This window comes from Desmodus rotundus, chromosome 6 (genome assembly GCF_022682495.2).
Source record: "Desmodus rotundus isolate HL8 chromosome 6, HLdesRot8A.1, whole genome shotgun sequence".
In the NCBI taxonomy this organism is placed as follows: domain Eukaryota; kingdom Metazoa; phylum Chordata; class Mammalia; order Chiroptera; family Phyllostomidae; genus Desmodus; species Desmodus rotundus.
Window position 1 is genome coordinate 91,420,644 of NC_071392.1, and position 22,264 is coordinate 91,442,907.

The window sequence follows — 22,264 nt, forward strand, 5'->3', positions numbered from 1 at the left end:
TAGGAAGGGCTGGCGGCGGCTCTCACTGTGCAGGATGCCCGTGAGGATGTGCACACAGGAAAACTTCACTAATTCCCTCTGGGAAACAAACTAACAAAAACAACCAAAAAACGCTTCGGCTTTCTGCAAAGCCCCACTTCAGTGACTAATTGAATTCTTTCTCAGCACGCAGCGCAGCGCGAATCGAGCGTTGCTTTGGAGCCAGCGACCGATAAGGAGGTATCTTTGGGGACACCCTCCTTGGGGACACCCTCCCTCACGCGTTAAGTGGTCAGATCTGTCCTCTCCCGTCCAGGGAAGTGGGAAGATGGAAGTGACGGAATGTGGGGACGGGTGAGGGCCCGTCAGCCTCAACTTCTTAGACCCCTTCCCCCGGGAGGCTGCTGACAGGAGCACTGTGGAAGGCATCCTAGGGACAGTGATTGTTTTCCCTCAAACCTCAGTGACAGAACGGGACAGGAGAGGCTAGGGGTCACTCACGTTGTTCCTCCTCCGTCAGCTCTGCGCCCAAAGACTGCCACCCATGCGCCTTCGTCACAAACAGAGCGAGGCTGGGTGCGCCGTCACCTCCACGGTGCTGAGGGGGACTCCCTGTTCCAGAGGCTGTTTTCCATCACGTGGATAAATCCAAGCAGGCTGCCCTCCTGGGACTTGGCGAAGTTCAAGGTCCGATGTTCACGGTGTCTTCTGACTGGTGTGACCAGTGGGTAAACTACTAGGCTAGCGCCTATTTCGAGTTTTCCGTGAACATGCCCCCATACAGAAGGGGAGCCCCTCAGGCTCTGTGGCATGAGTGGGTACCTTATATGACGTCTTAGGCTTTATCCTGGAATACTCGTGAATTCTGCATTCCATCTCGCAGTAGATTTGGACTGAATAATTATGTGTTGTTTTTCTCCGAGTAAATTAAGTGCTCAAGAAAGATACTCATCTTATGGATTTGACTGTCTCAATTTGGAAGCTCCGAATTTATTTGGATCACCGTCTGCCACTTACCCCTCGTTTGGACTTGAGCTTCAGGCTGTGCGTGGTCCCAGAGCTCTGAGAGAGAGAGAGAAATCGAGGAACCCAGAAAGACAGGTGTAAACACAGCCTCTTTTATGGCAGGTCGACTAAGAAACCCTCCGCAGCCCTTTGAAAATAGTGATTGATCCATCCATCTGTTTTTGTGAAGGTTGAAAAGGTTCTGTATAAACGATGCGAGTTGGGTATTGTTGGGTTATAAAGAAATGAAATGACGGTGACTGTGGATGCAATATGAGGGTCAAGGTCATGGGACCCATCGGGGACTCAACGTGTGACCTACAGCACAGGAAAGGGGACCCACCTCCGCCTACTGTGGCAGAGAGCCGATTTTGGTTTTGCTGTGAGTGAGGAAACAGTCCCGTTCGAACTGCTTATGTGCCTATTGGATTGATTCAGCCAATGGACGATTTCTGTTTACCTGCCAAGCAGAACAGAAGTGGAAGTAATTGTTAGGGGAGTTAGTGCTCTGAGTTCCAAGTGAGAATGATTCCAAATGTAATTAGTAGTATAGGGAAACTTATCTTTCCCTTTGTGAGGACATCGTGCGGAACTTGGGACAGCGGAGGGGGCGTCGCCGCGCACAATGAGTCCAATGACCCGCGGGAACAAATGAGCACCCTCGTTCCAGCTGTATTGCTCCTCGTGGGAGTTTTCCATCAATGAGAACCCATGGCTTCTCGGGTTCGCCAAGCCCACGGGTGCGTGAATCGGGGTTTTGCATCGATACCTCTTGTATTTGCCTGAGACCACGGGAGGTCACAGGGCATCAGGTACCACATTCATTTTCTTCCCCGGGGTTAAGTCTCATGCTTCCTTATGTAGGACCTACTGTGCGTATGCCGATCGCTACTCGTCAGTCTTAAAGGCGTGCTTGTGGTCCGCAGAAGGTGTTTGAAGCTCAAGAAAATCTGCTAGGCCACCTACAGTCACATCAGCTTATTTTTAAGTGTGTAGGGACGTCCCACGGAAATTTGGAGAAAATCTTAAATGGTGGCAAAAAAAAAATAATGAAATGGATTTTATAATGAACATTTTAATGTGCCTTAAAGGCATAGACTCGGGAAATTAAGTTCATAAAAGTCAGTTCTCTACTTCAATGTGTTCATTAACTTCATTGATTTTTAATTCATGAGAAGGATTTTTTTTATTGCATTAGAAAGCAATGAGGATTTTTAAATGAAATCAATTTGGAGAGTGAGGCCTTTTTTTTCTTCTTGCGGTTCTGCAGAGCTGGTCTGCCCAAAGCCTGAACTCACAGGCCCAGCAGGAGGGGGAGGGGCTCTTTGCTGAGGGGCGGCATCAAAGCACCTCTAGGATCAGCCCAGTAGGAACGGTGTTTTAGCTTTGATCTTGCCTTTGGTGTCTGCTTTGTCATTGCCCTTTGGCCACTGCCTTCTTCCCGAGATGAGCCTTAAAGATCTCGATTCAAGGGCGGAAGAGCATTTGGAAAACGACCTGCGAAGACCAGCTGCCATCCCTTCGGTTCTGGCTCTGAATGCACGGGGCTGCGAGCCCCTGCTTAAATGCAGGGCGGGTACAGGCCTTTGCGCATGCTCAGAAAACGGGAGGCCTGGGGAGACTCCTTGCTAAATATTTCCAATTGCTCAGCCGTTTCCACCAATGAGCCAACGTTTCTGGAATCTTGGGGTGACCGGGGTGCCGTCTGAGAAAGCTCTCTCTTGCGTTATTGTGGGCAGTGGATTCTCACACTGGAGTGCCCACCGAAACTGCCTGGCGGGCCTATGAAAACACAGGATTGCTAACCTCTCGCCCCGAGTTCTGATGCGGTAAGTTTGGGGCGGAGCCCGAAGTTCGCTTTCTCACAAATTCCTACATGATCCTGCCACCCTGCTGGCCGGGCCACTCTCTGAGGGGCCGCTGCTGGTGGGCAGAAAATGCTCCCCAGCGCTCCGGCAGTAAGAAAGCAGGGCGTTCCGATGTGATCTAGTGGTTTCTAACAGTCTTTTCCTAGTACAACTAGCGTGGCTGGCAGTGGACCAAAATGAACAAGAAGGAGCAGGAAGTACCTCTACTCACAAAAGGAGGGCGTTGCCAGTCTGGCTGGGTGCTGGACAGGGTCGGACCGATCCACCGGGAGATGCGCAGACTGTAATCTACAAAAGTGAGGACTGTGTTTGATTCACTCATCGGTTTCATCCCTAGCACAAGGCTCGCTGCCTGGCACGTAGTAGGCCTTTAGATAGTTCCTGAGTAAGTGAGTGAGTTGCTGACAATCAGCACTGACATTCACTGTACCGTTTTTTAAAATCCTCACCCAAGTTTTATTTATGGGTTTTAGAGAGAGAAACATCGATTATTTGTCTCCCATATGTGCCCCAACCGGGGATTGAACCCACAACCCTTTGGTGTTCTGGACGATGCTCCAGCCAAAGGAGCCCTCCCCGGCCAGGGCAGCTGTGCCATTGTTCATGTGTGGATGGCGATTTTGTTTTACTCACCTAACGACACATGTGTGTTCTATAACACAGCACCCCAACCTCGGTGGCTCATACGGCAAATATTCATTCCAAGGACCACGTTTGTGTGGGGCAGAAATGTCCAGGAAGCAGGTGGTCCTTCCCCAGCCCTGGCCTGCTGCAGAGACGGCTTCTGGCCCTGAGTGTCTCCAGGCAACTTGCTGTCACGCTCTGCCACTTAGAAGGAGCCCTGCTCTCTTCCCTTCTTGTGTCTCACAGTCCAATGTGAGAACCAGTGTGTGGCCCTGAAGGCCAAGTCCATGGGCTGGTCTTACTTTCCGTGCTGTGTCTAGCTGGCCAGCCCTGCCTTTTTGAGTGGGTCACCCAGTCGTCCACTCAGCCTCCCTGAATTTGAGCCCTGCCCTGCGTCCTAGGGGAGCACCAAATCCCCTTCTGCCCTTTAGACACGGAGTCCTTGCCAGTGGAATCAGAGTTTTTATTTTCGGAAACTACTTCTATTGGCATTCAAGTGAGGACAGGAGGACATGGCTGGGGTCCCTGAATCAGCGGTTTGAATGACCCTGCTTCTGTCTTTCCTCTTTTCTTCTGTTGCTGCTTTCAAGCAACACCCTAAGAATCGCTTGTAGGGGACATGACACAAAAATAAAAAACCCAGGGCGGGTCCAGTCCACCCACCTAGCCCGTTTTACATTTTGTCTAATGGCTGACCCGGCCTTGGTTTTGAAAAATGCTCCTCATTGGTCACAAGAGAGCAGATGGCAGCTTTCTCTCCTTCCAGCACGCAACCATCACCGCCGTCAGTTAAAAAATGGGAGCACTGAGTTGCAGAGGCTCATTAACGTCACTTTAACCTTGAAGGGAAGCAGATTGAACTTAACTCGCTGGCCTCCGAGAAGTGAGCAGCGTGAAGAGGGCCCGGGGTTTTGCAGAGCTGAGTCGCCTTCCTGTTAAGCGAATATGCTTGAATATGCAGGAATGGGGGCGTTTTGGATAACAACCTGGTTATGTGCAAATGATCACCTGGGACAGACAGAAAACGACACTGTCTTCTCTTTGTCACGCCCTGAAGATCCTGAGAGCCCAGGGAAGACACTGCAGACAGTCGCTGGCCTGGCAGCGTCAGGAGGGCTGGAAAGGCAGGCGTTGGTGTCTGCCTGGCAGGTACGGTGATTACCTGGTTAGTTCCCGACGCCACATTGGCACTACAACGCCAGGTTTTGTAAGTATTCAGAGAGCAGCAAGGACTTTTTAGAGGAAAAGAATACATAGCATACTGCTCTCGATCCAGAGCAAACAAGAATGAGTGGCGAGGAGGAGAAGGGGAAGAAGGGAAGGCAAAAACGGGAGGGAAGAGGCAGGGGCTGTGGTCCAGTGTCCCTGGGGGGCATCGAGAAGGAGGGGACAAATCCCTGAAGGGAGGAAGGGGAGGTTCTGGCACACCCGGCACCAGCCTAGGAATACAGCACCCTCACTGGGTGGATGACCGCCATTCGGTTGCACCAGTGGTTGTCGAATGTCCTTGCGTGGATGCCCCGCGTGCGCGCTGTGCTGGTGTGGTTAGCCATCCCTAAGTCTTGAACTGCGCGTAAATACCTGGCAGGTGCGCAGGGACAGTACTGAAATGCAGAGAATGGGCTTCTGGGGGATTAAAATGGAACCTCATTAATTTTACAGTAAGCCTTTTGGTTGGGTTAAAATAAATGTTTGTCTGAAAACACATTGATCTGTCAGAATCTATTTGGAAAGCTCAAAGTGAGCTCCATTCATACCGGACCGTGGTGGTTTGTCAGAGCCAAGCAGGGCCGTTCTTGTTTTCTCAGGCCAGATGTTTCCTATCTGTAACGTTTGTAAAAAGGTCAGACTCCCCAGGCCCTAACTGGTTGTCATCTTGCAAAAAGTAACTTTTTAAAAGATTTTATTTATTTATTTTTAGAGAGGGGGAAGGGAAAAAGAGAGAAACATCAGTGTGTGGTTGCCTCTTATGTGCCCCCTACTGGGGACCTGGCCTGTAACCCAGGCATGTGCCCTGACTGGGAATCGAACCAGCAACCCTTTGATTCTCAGGCCCATGCTCAATCCACTGAGCCACACCAGCCAGGGCCAAAAAATAATTTTTTAAAAGAGAGAGATACATAAAGGTGTGGTGAGGGTTGAGTTGAGAAGGTGCTTTGTATTCATGCATTTAGCACTGTATTTCCTCAAGCCATCCCATTGCTTGTTTTGTTTCTCCCATTTCTATGAGTTCAAGGTGATAACATCCACAGGATATCCTGATGGCCTGTGGTGTAGGAACCCCTTCCTTCAGAGTAGCCTGCGTTGGCCCTTTCATTTCTCCACGTTTCACAGCTTGGAAGCAAACAAAAACCCGAAACAGTGTTCTGCCCTCCTCCTTCCCCTCGAAGAGCCAGCAGAAGTGAACTACGGGATATGACTCTCTCCTAGAAATGAGAAAACCTCTTAGCTAATGAAAATGATGCTTAGGCTGCTGAGCTCAATGTGCGTTTGGTATTTTTACAATGCTTAGCTTGCATGGAGACCCAAAAGTTGCCTTCACTGTCATTTAAAAAAAGGGCGACCCACCAGGTTTTGCAGCATCTGCCCAATCGCAGTGACTTAATCCTATTTGCTCTGCAAGTTGATTCCTGAAATAGACCCCCCCCCCCATTTCTTTATTCAATGACAGGGTAGCAATAATCCTATGAAACTAGGTAGGAATATGGGTCTGTGGACCTGAATTTTAGTAGTAAGGAATTAAAATCTTGATACGAAATGGTCCGTAGAATATTTTCGGAAGTGCTTTTGCACACTTACCCAATAAGCGGGATAGAAAAGCACTTCAGTTGCGCATCTTGGGGATGTCCAGGGACAGGCTGAGTGGGGGGTCACGACAAGCCCTCTGTGCAGTGCTACAGCCGTATGGAACGCCCGCCACGAGGCCCTGCTGCTCTTCCGAGCATTTCCCCCCTCATCCCTCATCCGGGGGGGATGGGGTTCTCAAAAGGTCATGGAAGACAACAAGCGAGCTAATGACGTCATCGCACTTGTTAAACGCCCTAGCTTGCACTTCTCTGCAGTTGCTCTACGTCACTCATCCTAAAATGGTAGCCGATTTACTCTTTTGCATTTGGTAGAAGTGAAGACGGCACAGCAATCCGTGTGCGGTGTGCAGGGTACATTCGGACAGGTGAGCGCGAAGGCTTGCAAAGACGCATGCGCAGACGTGCGCGCATCCATCCCAAGTCTGAAACCTCCATCCCAAGTCTGAAACCTCCATCCCCGTGAGCTGCGCTCAGTGCGCCAGGGGGAGGAAGGGAGCCCACCTGCTCCTAGGTCAGTTCCTGGGTCCTGCCCCAAGACTGCACCTGCGGGGCCTCTCAGGGCCCCATCTTGGACTTGGCCTTGGTCTTTCGCTGGTAACTTGCTTTCTTCATACTAGCCTTGGAGTGGCCCTTGCTTTTCTGGACACCCCACCCCCCATTTCTCCTGTTTAATTTTCAGATTTGCTTTTCTCAACACAACTTTGTGCCTCTGCTCTCCCTCCACCTGTGTATGACTTTATAGTTTTTTCACTTTCTAAATATTTTAAAATAGGAATTGCTTATCTTATTGTCTGAATATTTTTTTGAAGTCTTCCTAAATTTTATTGTCATTGAAATAGAACATGGATTGAGCATAAGAGCCTCCAAAAATCTATTTTAAGCCCCCCAAATAACACACACACAAACTGAATAGAAAACCTAACTTTTCTCCCCAGCCTCCCTGGCGGTGGGTTAAGGCCGCGATTTGCCCCATAATTCCTGGCTTGAATTGAGCCCAAATAGGGCATGAGCCCCCCCAAATAAATCACAGCAATGTGCATAAAACTCAGGCAGAAGGTTGGGGAGAGGATTTTAATTTTGACCAAATTGTCCTTCAAAGACTCACAATCTCACTTGAGAGTATACTTTTTAAAAGTGAGAGACGCCTGTGCCTTTACCCCCCGTCCAATGCATTACTGCTGCCACCCATACACCCATGCAGTATGGTGACATATGACCTGCTTCCTTAGAGGTGCTCTATGTTGTATAAAATATGTGAGCACACCAAGCATAGAATGCTTCTTTTTCTTAGTCTGTGTAACACACACATGCCCATTTCGCACACAGGTTGCATGAGTGAGCCCCTAATTGCACCTCTGTGTACTGAAACACCAGGACCTAGAGCCCCAGCCGGCAGCTGGAACGGTCCTTTCAAGTCCCCTCAGGGATCAGAAGCCCAGCGGGGGGCGGTGGTGGGGGATGAGAGCCAGCTTCTCTGTTTATCTAAATGTGATGGCTTTTAAAGTTTCCTTTTATTCCTCTGTATTCAAAGGAAAGGGGGGCGGCCAGATCTCGCCCCTCCCCGGCCCTGCGCTGGGGCACCTAGGCCTTGGCCACTCAAGGAGCCTCTTAGGTGTGGGGACACTGGCCTCCCTCGTTTTTAAGTTGCTGGAAAGGAAATTGTTTTGAAACCACTCTCATGGTGGCACTTCGTACTCAGCGAAGGGAAACCGCACAGGGAAACCGCACGGAGTTGAAGGAAACAGAAAACTGCCCCCTGGCCCAGAGCTTGGGGAGTGTGCGCAAAGGCGTCCTGTCCCGGGGGAATGTTCACCGCAGCCAGCTTCTCCCTCCAGGCTGGAACCAGAGGGCAGAGGGAAGGTCAGAGCCAGGCAGAGCCTCGGGGGCAGCAGCGGTGCCAGGATGGCCTTGGACTCGGACCCAGCCGAGGCTGGGAGCCCGCAGCATGGCGAGCTGAGGGGCGGCCTTCCCGCTCTCTGAACACCGAAGTAGTAGTCCCAGAGCCTCAGCCCGCGGAGCCCCGGAAGAGGCAAGGGTGAAGCGCCCACCTTGTCCCGGTGGGAGCAGTAAAGGGTCCACGCGGGGCAGTCTCCCACCTGTCCCTCTTCTGGAGTTTGGGGCCCTCTCCCTGGCTGCCGTTTAGGGTGGCACAGACCCTCCCGTGGGGAAAGGATGCAGACAGGAGGGAAGGGGTGGCACAGGGAGGAGAGTGGGGTGGGGTAGGGAGGAAGAAAGAGTGCCCACAGCCTCTGGAAGGAGGGAGAGGACCCTGGAGGCCGGAAGGGAGGGAGGGCCGGAGGGAGGAAGCCCAGCGCCTGCGTCCTGGCGTGGAAGCCGAGCGCGAGGCCAGGCCGCGTCCTTCCACACAGGGGCGCTGGAGCACGTTGTACTGCAGCGAGAGAAAGAATGCCGCCCTGACCCGGCACCCTTCCGCGTCCTCTCTCCCCTCTCACCGCCACCCCATCACCTTGGTCCCCACACCAGGGATTGGGGTGGAGCAAGCTTTGGAAAAGTTGCCGTATCCAAACACTTCAGCCTCGGCTGCATTTACTGAAAAGGAAGATGGGCGCGGGGTGTGTGTGTGGGGGCGATGTATACACATTGGGGATGTGTGGGGAGGAGCGTTGAATCCGTGGCTCTGAAGGCTCCAGCAGGGCCCCCCCCCCAGCCTTCCCTGCCCTTTCCTTCCCTTCTTTTTGAGGCCAGATGAAGGGAAATGGGTGTTTTTGGCGTGCAACCTGGTTTGGGAAGGAGGGAGGGCACAGAGAAACCAGTGTCTCCAAGCCCCCCCCCCCAGCCCTACAGTTGGTCCACGCGCACCCCGATGCGCACCCCAGGGGTCCTGGCCGCCACTGTTTCAAGTTCCGAAGGAAAGCTGGAGAAAAACAGGAGGGAGCCCAGGCTGCCGCTGCCAGAGGTGCAAACCCGTGGACACAGAGTGCAGCCCTGCTGGGAAGAAGGGCACCCTGGGGTGCTGCCTCCCACCCCGAGTCCCCCCACACCTCCCTACCATGGACCTCTTCTCACGCGCTCCGTCCCAGCGCAGTGGGGTGCTACCTCTCAGCGGGGCCGCAGAGCCCAGAACCCCCAGCGCGCACCCACCTCTTGCGCCCCTCCCAGCTGGCCCCCATGACCTGCGAGACCCTCCTCCCTCATCGCGCCCCACGTACCCCATACCCGAGAGCCCGCCCGTCCTCACTGCCAGAGCCCGCCACCCAGGCGCCATTACCAGGCGGGTGGCGGGCCCTGTGGGGAGGAGGAGCCGCGCGGGGGGCCGGGCCGGCGGGAGCGCGGAGATGCGCTCTGGAGGTTCGCTGCTCTCTAGGTGGTGCCTATGCTGGGGCCTAGGCATTTCCCTCCCTTTATCTTGTTTGGCATTTTTCTTCCTTTGGCGGCTTTGATTAGGCCCTTCGTGGCCGTGGTGAGGAGTTGAAAAAACAGAAAAGGAAAGAGAAAGAGAACACGCCCCCAGACCCGGGCCTCCCCGAGCGCCAGGGAGGGGGCGGAGGAGGCTGAGCCTGGCTGTCGCTTGGCTCGGACTTCAGAGTGGCGCACGGAGGAGCAGTGGCCCGCAGCCGCTCGCCTTCCTCCTTGCTCGTCTGCTCCGCTTTTCCCCTGGAGGGGGTGGGGAGAGGGAACCGGGAGGGAGAACGCCGAACAGCGAACCGCCCAGCAGACAGCCAGCGAGAGCGCGCGCGGGGACCCATGGCTTCGCTGTACCAGAGGTTCACGGGCAAGATCAACACCTCGCGGTCCTTCCCGGCGCCCCCAGAGGCGAGCCATCTCCTGGGCGGCCAGGGACCCGAGGACGACGGTGCGGGGCCCAAGCCCCTGGGATCCCAGGCGCCCACGGTGGTGTCCCGGGAGCGCGGCAGCGGCGGCGCGGGCGCGGGCGGCCGACCCCGGTTCCAGTACCAGGCACGGAGCGACTGTGACGACGAGGACGTAAGAGCATCTTGGTGGGTGGGGGGCGGCACGGGCTTGGGGCCGAGCACAGCGGGAGACAGAGGCGAGTTCGCCTGCGCGTCTGATGGTCTCCGGTCGCCCTGTCACTCCTCCCCTCCCCCAGCGCTCCTAGCAGCGCCCCCAAAGACACTCCTGAGCGGCGATCTCGGTCGCTGCTGTCCTGGAGCGGGTCTCTGTCTGCCACGGCAGCAGCCAGGAGTTGGTGACTTGACAGAGCAGCATTCGCGGCGGCGCCCCCCCCGCCCCCCCCTCAGGTGGAATTGGCTGGGGGTCGCGGAGTGGGGGATATCTGTTGTTCGCGGCGTGGGGCTGTGGATCCAAGCAGAGAATTCGGTCTGGCTGTGCTGACAAGTTGATTTTTCTGTCTGTTTCTGCTTGAAGACTAGGGGAAGACAATGTCCCAGGCTCTTTTCCTCCCCCTCCCGCCTGTAACTGGAGTCTATCCATTGTGCCCCCTCCCCTCTACCTACAGCATCCCTTCCCTCACATGCCTTTCCTTCTCACGTTTCCACGGCACTCCCCCACCCCCTGCCCCGCTGTGGTTGATTTTCTTTAATGAAAAAAAAAAAAATGAATGAAAGCGTCCGAGGCCCAACCACCTGTCTCAGGGCCCAGTGCAATTTCTGCCTACGGGCCAGGCCTGACCCGCGTGCCTGCCCGGCCTTGGACCAGCAACTCCACCTTAGGCTGTGTTGGTGGGAAACTTCTCCCCGAGCAGCTTTGCCACTCTTTGCAGGGCAGGAAGCCTGGGTTTCAAAGGTTGGATTTGCATATCGCCTTATTAACTGGTGACTCAGGCAGGACACCAGCGGGCTGCACAGAGGGGTGTGGACCCCGCCCTGCTTTCAGGGGCGGGGCCAGGGAGGATCCTGAAGAGGGAACTGCGCTTTTTTTTGAGACCTTCTCCTCCCCCTGGGAAAGAAGAAATCCCAGACAAACTCTCTGACAAGTAGCAGGGCTGCTGCGGCCCCTGGAGGCAGGCAGGGTGGGGCGGCTGGTAGCACCGCCCACGGTGCCAGTACCTTTGAGGAGCTCCCCGCTGGGGTGCACCTGGGCACAGGCCCCCAGACAGGCCTCTCAGTGTCCCCTGACCAACACAGGGCAGCACGTGTCCCTGCCCTGAGAGGGAGGTTATGGCCCTCAAACACGCCCTGCACGTGCGGGCCACCCTGCCCACTACTTGGTGTTTGTTTCTCTGTAGTACAGTACAAGGTGTGTGTGTGGGGGGGGCGGGCAGGGGGGCTTTTACTGGGACAGTTTTGGAAGAAAACCCGCTGAGGTTTTCGTTCCTGCTCGTCTCTGTTTTGTCTTGTGAATGGAGGATGTGGGAGCTGCCGCAGAAAAGACCAAAGTTTGTGGGAGATCGAGAGGTGACGTGTACATCCTCCACATGGCTACATCCTGTAGAGATCGCGCTGGACGTTTCATTTTTTTTTTATCTTTGGATCCCTTGCAGACGCTCTGGTGACAGGGATTGCTCTCCGAGAGAGACAGGTCCCTCACTTCAGTGGGTCAGGTCCCCAGGGAAATGCAGGGGCCCTGCCTTCAAGGCATCGGGTCCGGAGCTGGCAGTCTCTGAGGAGGGGTTTCACTGGGGTTGGGGGAAGATTCTGGACGGTTAAACTACTGGGGATCTCGGGAGAGACAGTTGAGCTGCAATGCAGACAGCAGTGATGCACTTTTTTTGCCTCAAACCTGACTGAGGCCCCAGGAACTGTGCTCTGCGGGGAGCGAGAGCAAACGCAGCTTCTCCTCGGCGGACTGTAGGTGTCGCTAGGCGAAAGGCGAGGGGAGAGGTCCCCAATTTTGTTTCACACGGTCCCCGCCCATCCTTTTCTTTCCCTTCACATCTGTGCCCGGAGCACACCTTTCTTTCTTTTCAGGTTGACACCTGTCTCGCGCTGGTTCTCAGATAAGCAGAAGGGTTGAATGGAGGAACAAGTCGGCAATTTACCATTAGTGAATTCTTGCTGTGCAGCATATCCTACTTAATTTCATCAGATCCTGACAGGAGTGTGTTTTTCTTGGGCATTAGAGAGGGAGGGGTGTGGTATCACTTTAAATATAGTGTCTGTGTCTATAGTATCTTTATGAAATATACATAAACAGTAAAAAAGTCTGATTAAACCGATGTCACGGGGCTAAATGTAGCACCGATTCCTTAAAACTTTGATGTGCTTTTCTCAGAAACGTTATTGGAAAAGATACATCTAAAAATGCACTCAAAAGGTAAAGCAGTCCCCCCCCCCCCCCCGCGAGAACAGAGTCTAGGTTGCTGGAGATGAGAGGTACTACTTAGAAACACAGTTGCTATAAAAACTGCTTTCCTAGTACCTGCCCTTGTCAAGATTACGGAATCCCGAGTAGGCGAGTAGTCGTTTTGCTACTCACGTTGAAACCTGAAGGCACAGGACTAATTGGGCACACGTTGCCTTTATACTGTGTGTCTAGGCGTGCACTTTTGTAACACCCACCCGACCAGTCTGGGAGTGCGCAGCTTGGGTGGGGGCTGTCCGAGGTGCTGAACTGTGCTCGCATTAGAGCACGGGAATTTCTAGCAGGTCTGCAAAGTCCTAACCCAAATGCTGGTGGCTTTTTACTGCCTTTGCGGCCCCAGGTCTAAGCAAAGAAGTCACATGCTGAGGTTGCTTGGCAGGTAATTAACTAGCAACGTGTTATGTTTCTGCACAAACTGCATCTGTCAGAGACCCCACCCCCCCGGGTAGCACCACAGAAAAGCCTGTTTGGGGGCGTGGAAGATGTCAAGTGTAGCTTGGCCATGGAAATAAAGCCAGCGTGCCTTCTCCATCAGCGTTTCCTCATCAGCCATAGACTTACTTCAATGTAAAATCAGTTATGTGAGCTACCCCTCTGAGGAGTCAACAGCTATTTTGGTTTAAACTTCTATTTGTGGGCTTAAAAATCAGGTGACTCTTTAAAGGAAATGTTGCTGGAAGTGACTTTTTAGTGAAATGTAGTCACGTCAAAAGGAATGAACTGTGACTAATGTTAAAATGCTGACCTCTGCCACGTCCCATTCTTTTTAAAGGTTTTATTTATTTACTTATTTTGAGAGAGGGGAAGAGAATGAGAGAGAGAGAGAAAGAGAAACATCAAATGTGTGGGTACCTCTCACATGCCCCCTAGTAGGGACCTGGCCCACAACCCAGGCATGTGCCATGACTGGGAATCGAACTGGCAACCCTTTGATTCGCAGGCCGGCGCTCAGTCCACTGAGCCACACCAGCCAGGGCTGTCATGTCCCATTCCTGAGCATTTCTTTTTAATTTCTTTTTAAATGTTTTAAAATTAAAATATAGTTGGCATACAATGTTATATTAATTTCAGGTGTATATTTTTAAAATTATTTTTAAGGACTTTGGAGGCCTCGGCTCCTATCAGGGCCGTGGTATTTTGGGGGTCACGTCAGCACATTCCTGTGGTCCTCATTTGTGGCGACTCAGGTTTCCTCACAATACAAATGTGAGGACGGAAGGCTTTTCGAACAACTAACTTGGCCCGAACAAGGATGGAGCAGGGACGCACTGTGCGCACTGTGCGCACTGTCTGTTGGCCTGGTGGCGGGGCCAATTTCATGGCCCTCCAGCAGCCAGCCAACCTGTCCCCTTCCTGTCCATCCTGATTTTTCACGGGTCCCGTGTCAAGACCCCAATCGTTTCTCCTCGGGATTTATAAACTTCAATTTTTTTAAGTAGCTTGGCTCCGCGTGTACGCTTCTGTGCCCGATTAGTTTTTCCATTCCTGTTTGCAACGTTTTTACATATTTAATTTCACACTGTTTTCCTAATATATGAGGACAAGGCCCAAGCATTCAACTATCTGCTTGGCCCTATTACCCCACGACAAGGTGGTCAGGGCTGAGGGCACCCACCTGCAGGGCGGCGGCAGGTGGCCCTGGGCGGTTTGGTGATTTCCCTGAGGAGCAAAGCCACCTCAGCTCCTCCACAGTGATGTGCCCACAAGCATGTGCTGGGTGCTGGGTGGTGGGGAGCGCACCACAGACATGTGCCGCCGCTGTCACTAATAATGTCACCCCTTTATGTTCCCTTCAGCACCGGTTCTTTCTCCTTCTCTTGCAAACAGAAGCAAAGACCACCTTCATGGGTCCCGATGGCCGTCTCTGGCGACTGTCCTATTTTTCTTCCTTCTTTCACTCCAACTTGTCGCCTCTTTTTACCGTCAACCGTCCTTACTTAGCGCGGTGGCAGATTTACACTCCTGCTGTCCTCACTATGGAAGCTGCGCACGAATTGCCATCGGTGTCTTCTCGGTGACTCTGTGTAGTGGCCGGGCTGCTTCCTCTGTAGCCTTGGCTGCTACAGCCTTTGCTCTTGGCGATTATCAGCCTACACGTCAAAATGTGTGCCTTTTTTTTGGTATCATGTATCTTTCATGAGCTAATAAATTCATGCCTTGTCTGTCTGTCTCTCTCTCTGTCTGAACTTGGCCTTTAAGTTCTTTGGTAAATCACTTCCTTCTCCTGCCCTTCATGTAGGAGATTAAGGGAACCCACGCGCCAAGGTTTGGGTCTCCACTGTTCTGTTCTTCCCTTTCAAGCGTTCCTGTTAAGATAAATGAGATGCGAGATAAATCAGAGTCAAGTTCAAGGGAGCTGAGCGTATTCTGCAGCTTTTGTGTTAGAAGATCGCTGAAGTAGCTTTATGGCGCACATGCACATTTCTTCTGAAGATAACGTGGAGAACTGGGGAACTGAGAGGAGGTTTCTTCCAGGCTTTTGCTCCTCATATGAAGCCGCTAGACAGTGGGTTGTTCTTGCGCTGGTGACAAGTACCCACACGGAGTCTGTCTCCACCTTTGTCACTTCCCCCTCCCTTTACATAATGTGCTTGGTCTACATAACATTCTGCCTCATCTCCTTCTTTCTACCACGAGTAGCGCCGATCCCGGCACTTCCTGGATGGCACTCTGTGTCTGGAAGTGTGGACAAGTCACACTCTCTCAACATGTTGCTTTCTTTCTTGTAACATTAAGTATGTCACTAGATAAGCTTTGAGGTCCCTGAATGGGTTTAATGTCCTATAATGCTATGTCATGGCCCCCTGCTGGATACAGTAGCTGTCCTCCTGAAAAGCTTAGTTCTTTCACTTTAGAACGTGTTTTAAACATGTGGGAAGTGCTTCCTACCTAAGACAGTCTCTCTGTGAATGTTTTGGTAAAGTGAATAATCGCTTAACTTTTTCTCTTTTTCACTATCTTTTCCTTCCTTCCTTCCTTCCTTCCTTCCTTCCTTCCTTCCTTCCTTCCTTCCTTCCTTCCTTCCTTCTATCCTTCCTTCCTTTTTTCTCTTTCAGTTACGCTTTACTTTCAATATTACTTTGTGTTAGTTTCAGGCTTAGGGCATACTGGCCAGACAATCATAAGTACTTTACCCAGTGTTCCCCTGATACTGCCAGCACCCACCTGGCACCTCACAGAGTTATCACAGTATCATCTACTACCTGGCGGTTACAAAACAGTCACGGGCTGCCTTTTGACCCAGAAATCTCACTTCTTAAGAAAACCGAAACACTAATTCAGAAGAACATAAGCACCCCTATGTTCGCTGCAGCGTTACATGCAATCACCAAGATTTGGAAGCAGCCCAAGTGCCCATCGGTAGACGAGTGGGTAAAACAGCTGTGGGACGTTTACACAGTGGAACACCATGTGGCCATAAACAAGGAAGGAAATCTTAGCTTGTGCGACAGCACGGATGGGCCTGCAGAACATTATGCTCAGTGCAATAAGCCAGTTGGAGGAAGACAAGGACCATGTGACCTCACTTGTCTGTAGAATCTAATGAACAAAATAAACTAACAGAATAGAACCAGAGGCCCCGGGCACAAGGAACAGACTGACAGCTGGCAGAGGAGAGGGGATTGGGGGCTGGATGAAAGAAGGGGGAGGGATTAAGTGAAAACCGTCACAGACACGGACAACAGTGGGTTGATAGCCAGAGGGAAAGCGGGGTGGGGGAGATGGAAGAGGGCGAAGCAGGGTGGATAGGGACATGGGACAGAAGGGGACTTCAGTTGGGGCGATGGGGATGTTTTGTTGAGTTGCCCACTGGAAACCCATGTGGCTTTGCGAACGTTTTGCCCCCGTACATTCGATTGAAAAACAGCTGCGGGGTTGTAAAGTGCAACATAAGGAACGTGGTCACTTCACTCTGAAAAAGATAACTCAACACCTACAAAGCATTCGCCTCTCTCAGCACAGAGACGATCGGCACGATGAGGCGGGTGTCTGTGTCGCACGAAAGTGGGGCCGGTGACGCGCACACGGAGCGGTAGGCGAGGGAGGGGTGCAGCCAAACAGCCTACCGTAGCGTCCTACCTTGCAGTCTGTTAAATCAGGGCTGTGTGTCCCTCATGTCACCTTCCCGGTGACCTTGGCTAGGGAGGAAAACCAGAACCCGAGCTCATCTGTGGGCTGGAACAGGTATCAAAGGGGAAGCCTGATTTCTTCGCCTTTGGTCGAGTCAATGGTCGACTGTAAATTGCAAGAAACACATTGCAATGTGTTAACAAGCCTGTGCTCTCCAGAGCCAGCCAAGGACAGGTATGGGTTTGCTTGAGGCCAAATTTGTTCATGAAAAGTGAACATTCTGCCTTCCCCGTGGATCTGAGCTCTGTGGCGCAGGAAGGCTTTTGAGGGAGGCAGGAAACCCAGTGCACGCGGCGTGCCTTTGCCCTGCCGCCAGGGTGGACTTGCGGAAACCTCATTTGGGTGTGCTACCTGTGGATTCCAGGGGGTCTGAAGCACCGGGAGAACCGGGGATTAATTTATGTTTCTAACAAGGGAGTCAACTCCTTTTCCCGCATGAGATTAATATGCTAGTATCACTCTGTAGACGGCAATTTCTCTAGATGTTGGCTTTGGACATTCTTTTTCTTCATAAAATAGAGCTTTTTGAAATTTTGTGCCCAAAGCTTTTCCTCCCTTTGGAGTCAGGATGATTGATGAGTTTATGGTTGGCAAGCAACGGGCAGAATGTGCTGAGCAGGGTATCCGCGCTGATTGTGTGTGACCGGCTCCTTTTAATCGCCGTGGTGATAACGGCGTGCCTATCAATGCATTTATCTCTGCAATAGACATTATTGATCCCTCGCACGGAGCATTGCCTTTACAAACAATAGGTATAGTGATCCTTTTACAGTCGAATTCTGCCTGATTTCGTGTTAAAGGCACTGAGTGGCCCGGGTGAGATTTTGAGGGTTTGCTTCCATTTTTATGCACGTTGGTTTGATTTCATCGTACACGTAAAGAAGCAAACCAGTACAACAGCAGCGCTCTACCTTCCCAGAGAGTGACTTTGGGAACATCTGTAATGAGCGAGCACTGTGGAAAAGAGCACTCTGAAATTCGTTAGCGTCTACTTTAACAACAAGCTGATCAGTGTATCTTGGATACTATTTGGCAAATCGCTTATATTGTCTGGGGCTCAGAGAGAAGACTCAGCCTTGCACTGGCTCCCGCGTTCTGGCAGGTCTGTGATGAACTTCATTATATCCCCGAGTTTAAACAGTAGGGACAGTATGTGTGGAAAAGTATGAAAACCATGTCGCCGTGGGCTCTTTGTTATACCGCCCACAATATCTTTCATGCACCACACACGCTGCATGAGGTGTATCCGCAAGAAGGGGCGCAGAGATGCAATGGGGGAGCTCAGGAAGAACAGGGAATACAGGAAGTTGTGTAAGGGGCGGGAGGGGGAAGGAAGCAGAAAGAAAAGGTGGAAAAACTCAGGCAGAATCCCTGGCCTCCAGTTCCGCCGGCCATTTTCTGCAAAACACTCAGTTTTCTAAACTCAATTCAGACCCTTCATGGGCCTCGTGCCAACTATATGCCCCCCCACCACGTTCATTGCTGCGTTATTCACAATTGCCACGATCTGGAAGCAACCCCAGTTCCCGTGGATACATGATGGGGTAAAGATGTGGTCCGTGTGTGCACCTGAATGGTGCTGGGTCACAAAAAATGGAACCTCACCCTTTGCGCCAGCTGGGATGCACCTAGAGGGTATCACGCTAAGTGGGCTGAGTCAGGCAGAGCAAGACAAATGCCATATGATTGCACTTCTACGTGGAATCTGAAGAACAAAAGAAACTAAGAAACAAAACAGAAACAATTCTTAGGCACAGAGAACATTTCCATGCTTCCGGGATGCGAGGGAGGCTGGGGGGGGAAGGGTGAGAAAGGGGGAGGGTTGGGAAGCACAGACTGGCAGTTACAGAATAGTCGTGGGGGTGGGAGGTCCAGCACGGGGAAGAGAGCCAGTGATGGTGTGATAACTTACGGAGGGGGGATCGCTGTGTAAATTGTATAAATGTCTAACCACAAAGCTGTACGCTGGAACCTAATCTAATACTGTATGTCAGCTGTCACTGACAAATAAAAAGTAAAGAAATGAAGCACCTGCGGGACTGTGCTCCCCTGTCCCTAAGAGATCGATCAGTGTGGCCCTGTGTTCCCGTGGCTGGTGGGACGGGGGTGTCAGCCCAGCACTTGTACTCGGGGCTGGGTTGCTACCCTGTCTTCCCTCTTGCCACCAGGCTTTCAGGCAGTGCCTGGAGACCCTTGGAGTCCGAGGAGTAGAGGGTCACGTGCAGAGGCTTCGAGCGTGCCTGGTGCAGAGAAGAGCCTCAGTCCCTGGGTCGGAGTCCTCGGCCGGGCTGTGCCCTCGTGTTTCACATGGAGGGAGGGCAAGGTTATTTATAATGTAGCAATGGAAGGGTGCGAGGCTTCACCGAGATACCAGGAAAGGTCAGCAGACACCTCCACCTTTCACACAGCCCTTTCTCCCTCCATTAGCATCCTGCCCGTGACCCTTCTGCCTCCAGTTTGTCTGCGGAAGGTGCCATGGGTGTCTCTTCCTCCTTTCCAGGTTTTTCCTGCCTCTGAGTGGATAGAAGTTTCAGTCCCCAAATGACTGGTTATCCTTTAAAGGGAGAGGGGGAGCCAGAAAAGACAGGGGCCTTGTTGCTATGGAAACGGAGCTGACCTGAGGAGGAGCAGGACCCTGGGTTCCCAGTCGGGCGCTGGCCTTCCTGAACACGCAATCGTCCGTGCGCTTCCTGGCTGCCGTCCTGCAGCTGCAGCGTGATCCCACCCATCAGCAAGGCTCTGGTCCCCCGCGTTCACGGAGCCCTCCTGAGAGGAATGCTGATGTCCCCGCCAGGATCCCGCTGCCCCTGCCGAACCTGGTCCTCCCTCCGCTGCAGCTGTAGAAAAGGCCGTCTTGCCTGGGGTTCATCAGTGTCTTGCAGCGGGAGAGGACCTTGATGGGGCGTGTGCGGCCCTCAGCATCTCAAATCCATCTGAGACCCCTGGGGGTCATTTTCTATTCCAACAGCATCTTCCCACCACTGTCCTTGATGTGCTTCCTTCTGCTCCAATCCAGTTCATCGTGCTCCAGGTCAAGTTCATTTCCCACACTATAGACAAGAGCTCTTCAAGCTTCCTGCGGTCACAGGGAGTCCCCTCCTGACCCTCTGCGCATTGGGATTTCGCATGGGCAGTTCCGTGTGCCCGAACACTGTTCCCAGGGGGTCCCCATGTCTGGCTCCATTGTGCTTTCGGGTCTCTGCGCCAGTGTCACTTCTGGTGAAGAAAGTCACACTACCCACCATGTTTAAAATCGCAACTCGCCCCACCTGGGTCTTCCCCACTCTGCTCTGCTTGTTTCTCTCCCCCCCTGGCATTTGTCACCTCCCAGCAGGTACTTGTCTTTCTAGGCTGTTTCGTTTGTGTCTCCGTCTGTGAGCGTATTAACTGAACTCATCCAAGGGTCTTCGGCCGGTCGGTCCTCTGGTGTGCCAGGCATCTCAGACAGCGCCCGGCGTATCCCGGGGCTCAGTAACTATCTGTCAAGCGGAGGAGGGAATGGATGGATGGCTTCCTCCCTGAAAAGTCTCTGGTTGCTACTCTCCAAAGAATCCCCATTCCTTGATTCCCGTTCTCCAAAGTGTTTTTGAACTTGAAAGACTTCTGGAATTAGAACTCTGAACCTTCGATGTGGCTGCTTACACACGTCCCCAAACAGGCCCTTCGCATTTTGGAATTTCCTTTCTTGCTTGAATATGAACCAGCAACTCCTGATGATCCAACTTAAGAGCACGGTTGTCATGATGAGTCCGTTACTAGGGAAACCACAGACTTCACTTTTGTAGGACCTGCTTTAAAAGTGTAAGAGTTAGCATTTGTAATATTTTGTGGGGGTTCAAAAATAAGTAGGAGTTAAATGTGCTTGTTTACGTATGACCATGGTTGCTGAATTTTTTGTGGTTATGGAGAAAGTCGTAGAAAAGAAGGTCTCGTTAGAGAAAATGCAAGTCATTGAGAAGAAGAGATTTCTGTAAATGCAGGGAGGTCATAGGTTACTTTTTTGATTAGAAATTCACACCCCCTAATTTTCAGTTTGAGGGGAAGAAAGTGATCGCGGCTTCTTCTCTCCACGATCGTCTGATCTTCTCTCTATCTGACGGGTAGGTCAAATTCAAGTGTTTTGAACTGGGTATCATTAGAGGAAAACTAGAGTTTCTGGGTCAAGTGCAAAGTTTCTACCAGAAACACCGTTCTGGGCTCTGCCATCGGGGGCCTGGGGATGTTTTTGGGTGTCTCTGTGCGCATTACTACCGGGATGGGACAGCCGGGACTTGACCTGTAGGGGGGAGCCAGGCCCAGAGCCTGGGATCCTTAGGTTTGGTCCTGACTTAGCTCTGCTCCGTCGATCTTCAAAATGGCCCGGCGACACGCCCTTCTCAGGTGTCTCAGGGCTGCTGTGAGACTGATTCCGCACGCTGACGCAAAGTACAGACTTGCGGTTTTCACGTCCTGGTGCCAGACGGGGTAGGAATGCACATGTGTGTTGTGAGCACCCCTCTCTTCCACCCACCCGGGAGCCGAGTGTTTCACAACCGAGGAGGGGACGCACTGGCCCGCCCACGTCGTCTGGCCTGGGTCTCCTGCCGCACTCAGATGGGTGGGGTGTCAGGGACTTGCAGGCAGGCTCTGAATTTGCCCGATGGTGTCAGAGCACCCGAGATTAACAGAGGTAATACACCGGGTGGTGAGGAGACAGAGCCGTGGATGCTCAGCTCTCTGACCACAAGATTTAAGTGACAAAGTGCCTCAGAATGTGCAAGGACAAGAGACTCACGAAAGCACGTTTCCTGCAACATTACATGAAGAGTAGGAATGTGAGCCCTGGCCAGGTGGCTCAGTGGATTGGACTGTTGTCCGTGCACTGAAAGGTCCCGGGTTCGATCCCCGTTCTGGGTGTGGACGGGAGGAAACCGATTGATGTTTCTCTCTCACATTGATCTTTGCTTGTTGGTTTGTTTTTCAGTCTCCCTCTCTCCCTTCTTCCCTCTCTAAAATCAATAAACATGTCCTCAGATGGGGATTAAAATAAGTGAATAAGTAAGTAAAATAAAAAGTTTAAAACAGAAAGAATAGGGATGCGAGTTCATGTGCCAAAGTGTCAGAGCTCAGCACCTGTACAAGTCCAGGGAGAGAGGGGGGGATGAATGGTGCACACACACCCCTGCCTCCCACCCCCGCCTGGCTCTCTGCTGTGGGGGGACCCAGTCAGCCCGGGACACCTGTGGAGCTTCCACCGCCACAAGCAGCCCAGGCAGGTGCCCCCAACTGAGTTCCCCACTGTCCCTCCCTGTACATCTCAGAGGGGTCAGGGCGTATAATTTCAGGGGCTGTGGGGTGATCCCGGAATGCCACATTCAGCCTCTCCCTGTCACGTGCTGGTCACTGGGGACATAAATGGCTGGAGGAGGAGGGATGAGGCCACCGGGCGTTTGGGCCAGGGTCCAGAGAGGACGACCTTGGAGCAGACAGCTGAGCTCAGCCTGGCGAGCAGCAGTGAGGTCCAGACGGCTGGGGAGCAGGTGGCACTGAGCAGGAAGGTCGCCGGTCCCCGTGTGACAGCATCCATTCCATGCCGTGTCCACCAGCAATGCCCACAGATGACGTGAC

The 22,264-nt window shown here is 52.5% G+C and overlaps 1 protein-coding gene across 2 annotated transcripts in view; it reads left to right on the forward strand.

The window, feature by feature from the left end:
* Positions 1 to 22,264, forward strand: part of DPP6 (dipeptidyl peptidase like 6) — a 508,565-nt gene that overhangs the window by 83,536 nt on the left and 402,765 nt on the right. The window contains exon 1 of one of the 2 annotated variants that reach the window (XM_024564471.4): positions 9,898 to 10,228. The exons of the other annotated variant lie outside the window; for it this stretch is intronic. Coding sequence (XP_024420239.2) covers positions 9,989 to 10,228 — 240 coding nt within the window. The 5' untranslated portion in view covers positions 9,898 to 9,988. Of the gene's footprint in view, positions 1 to 9,897; positions 10,229 to 22,264 lie in introns of those variants that run through there. 2 annotated transcript variants of the gene reach the window in all.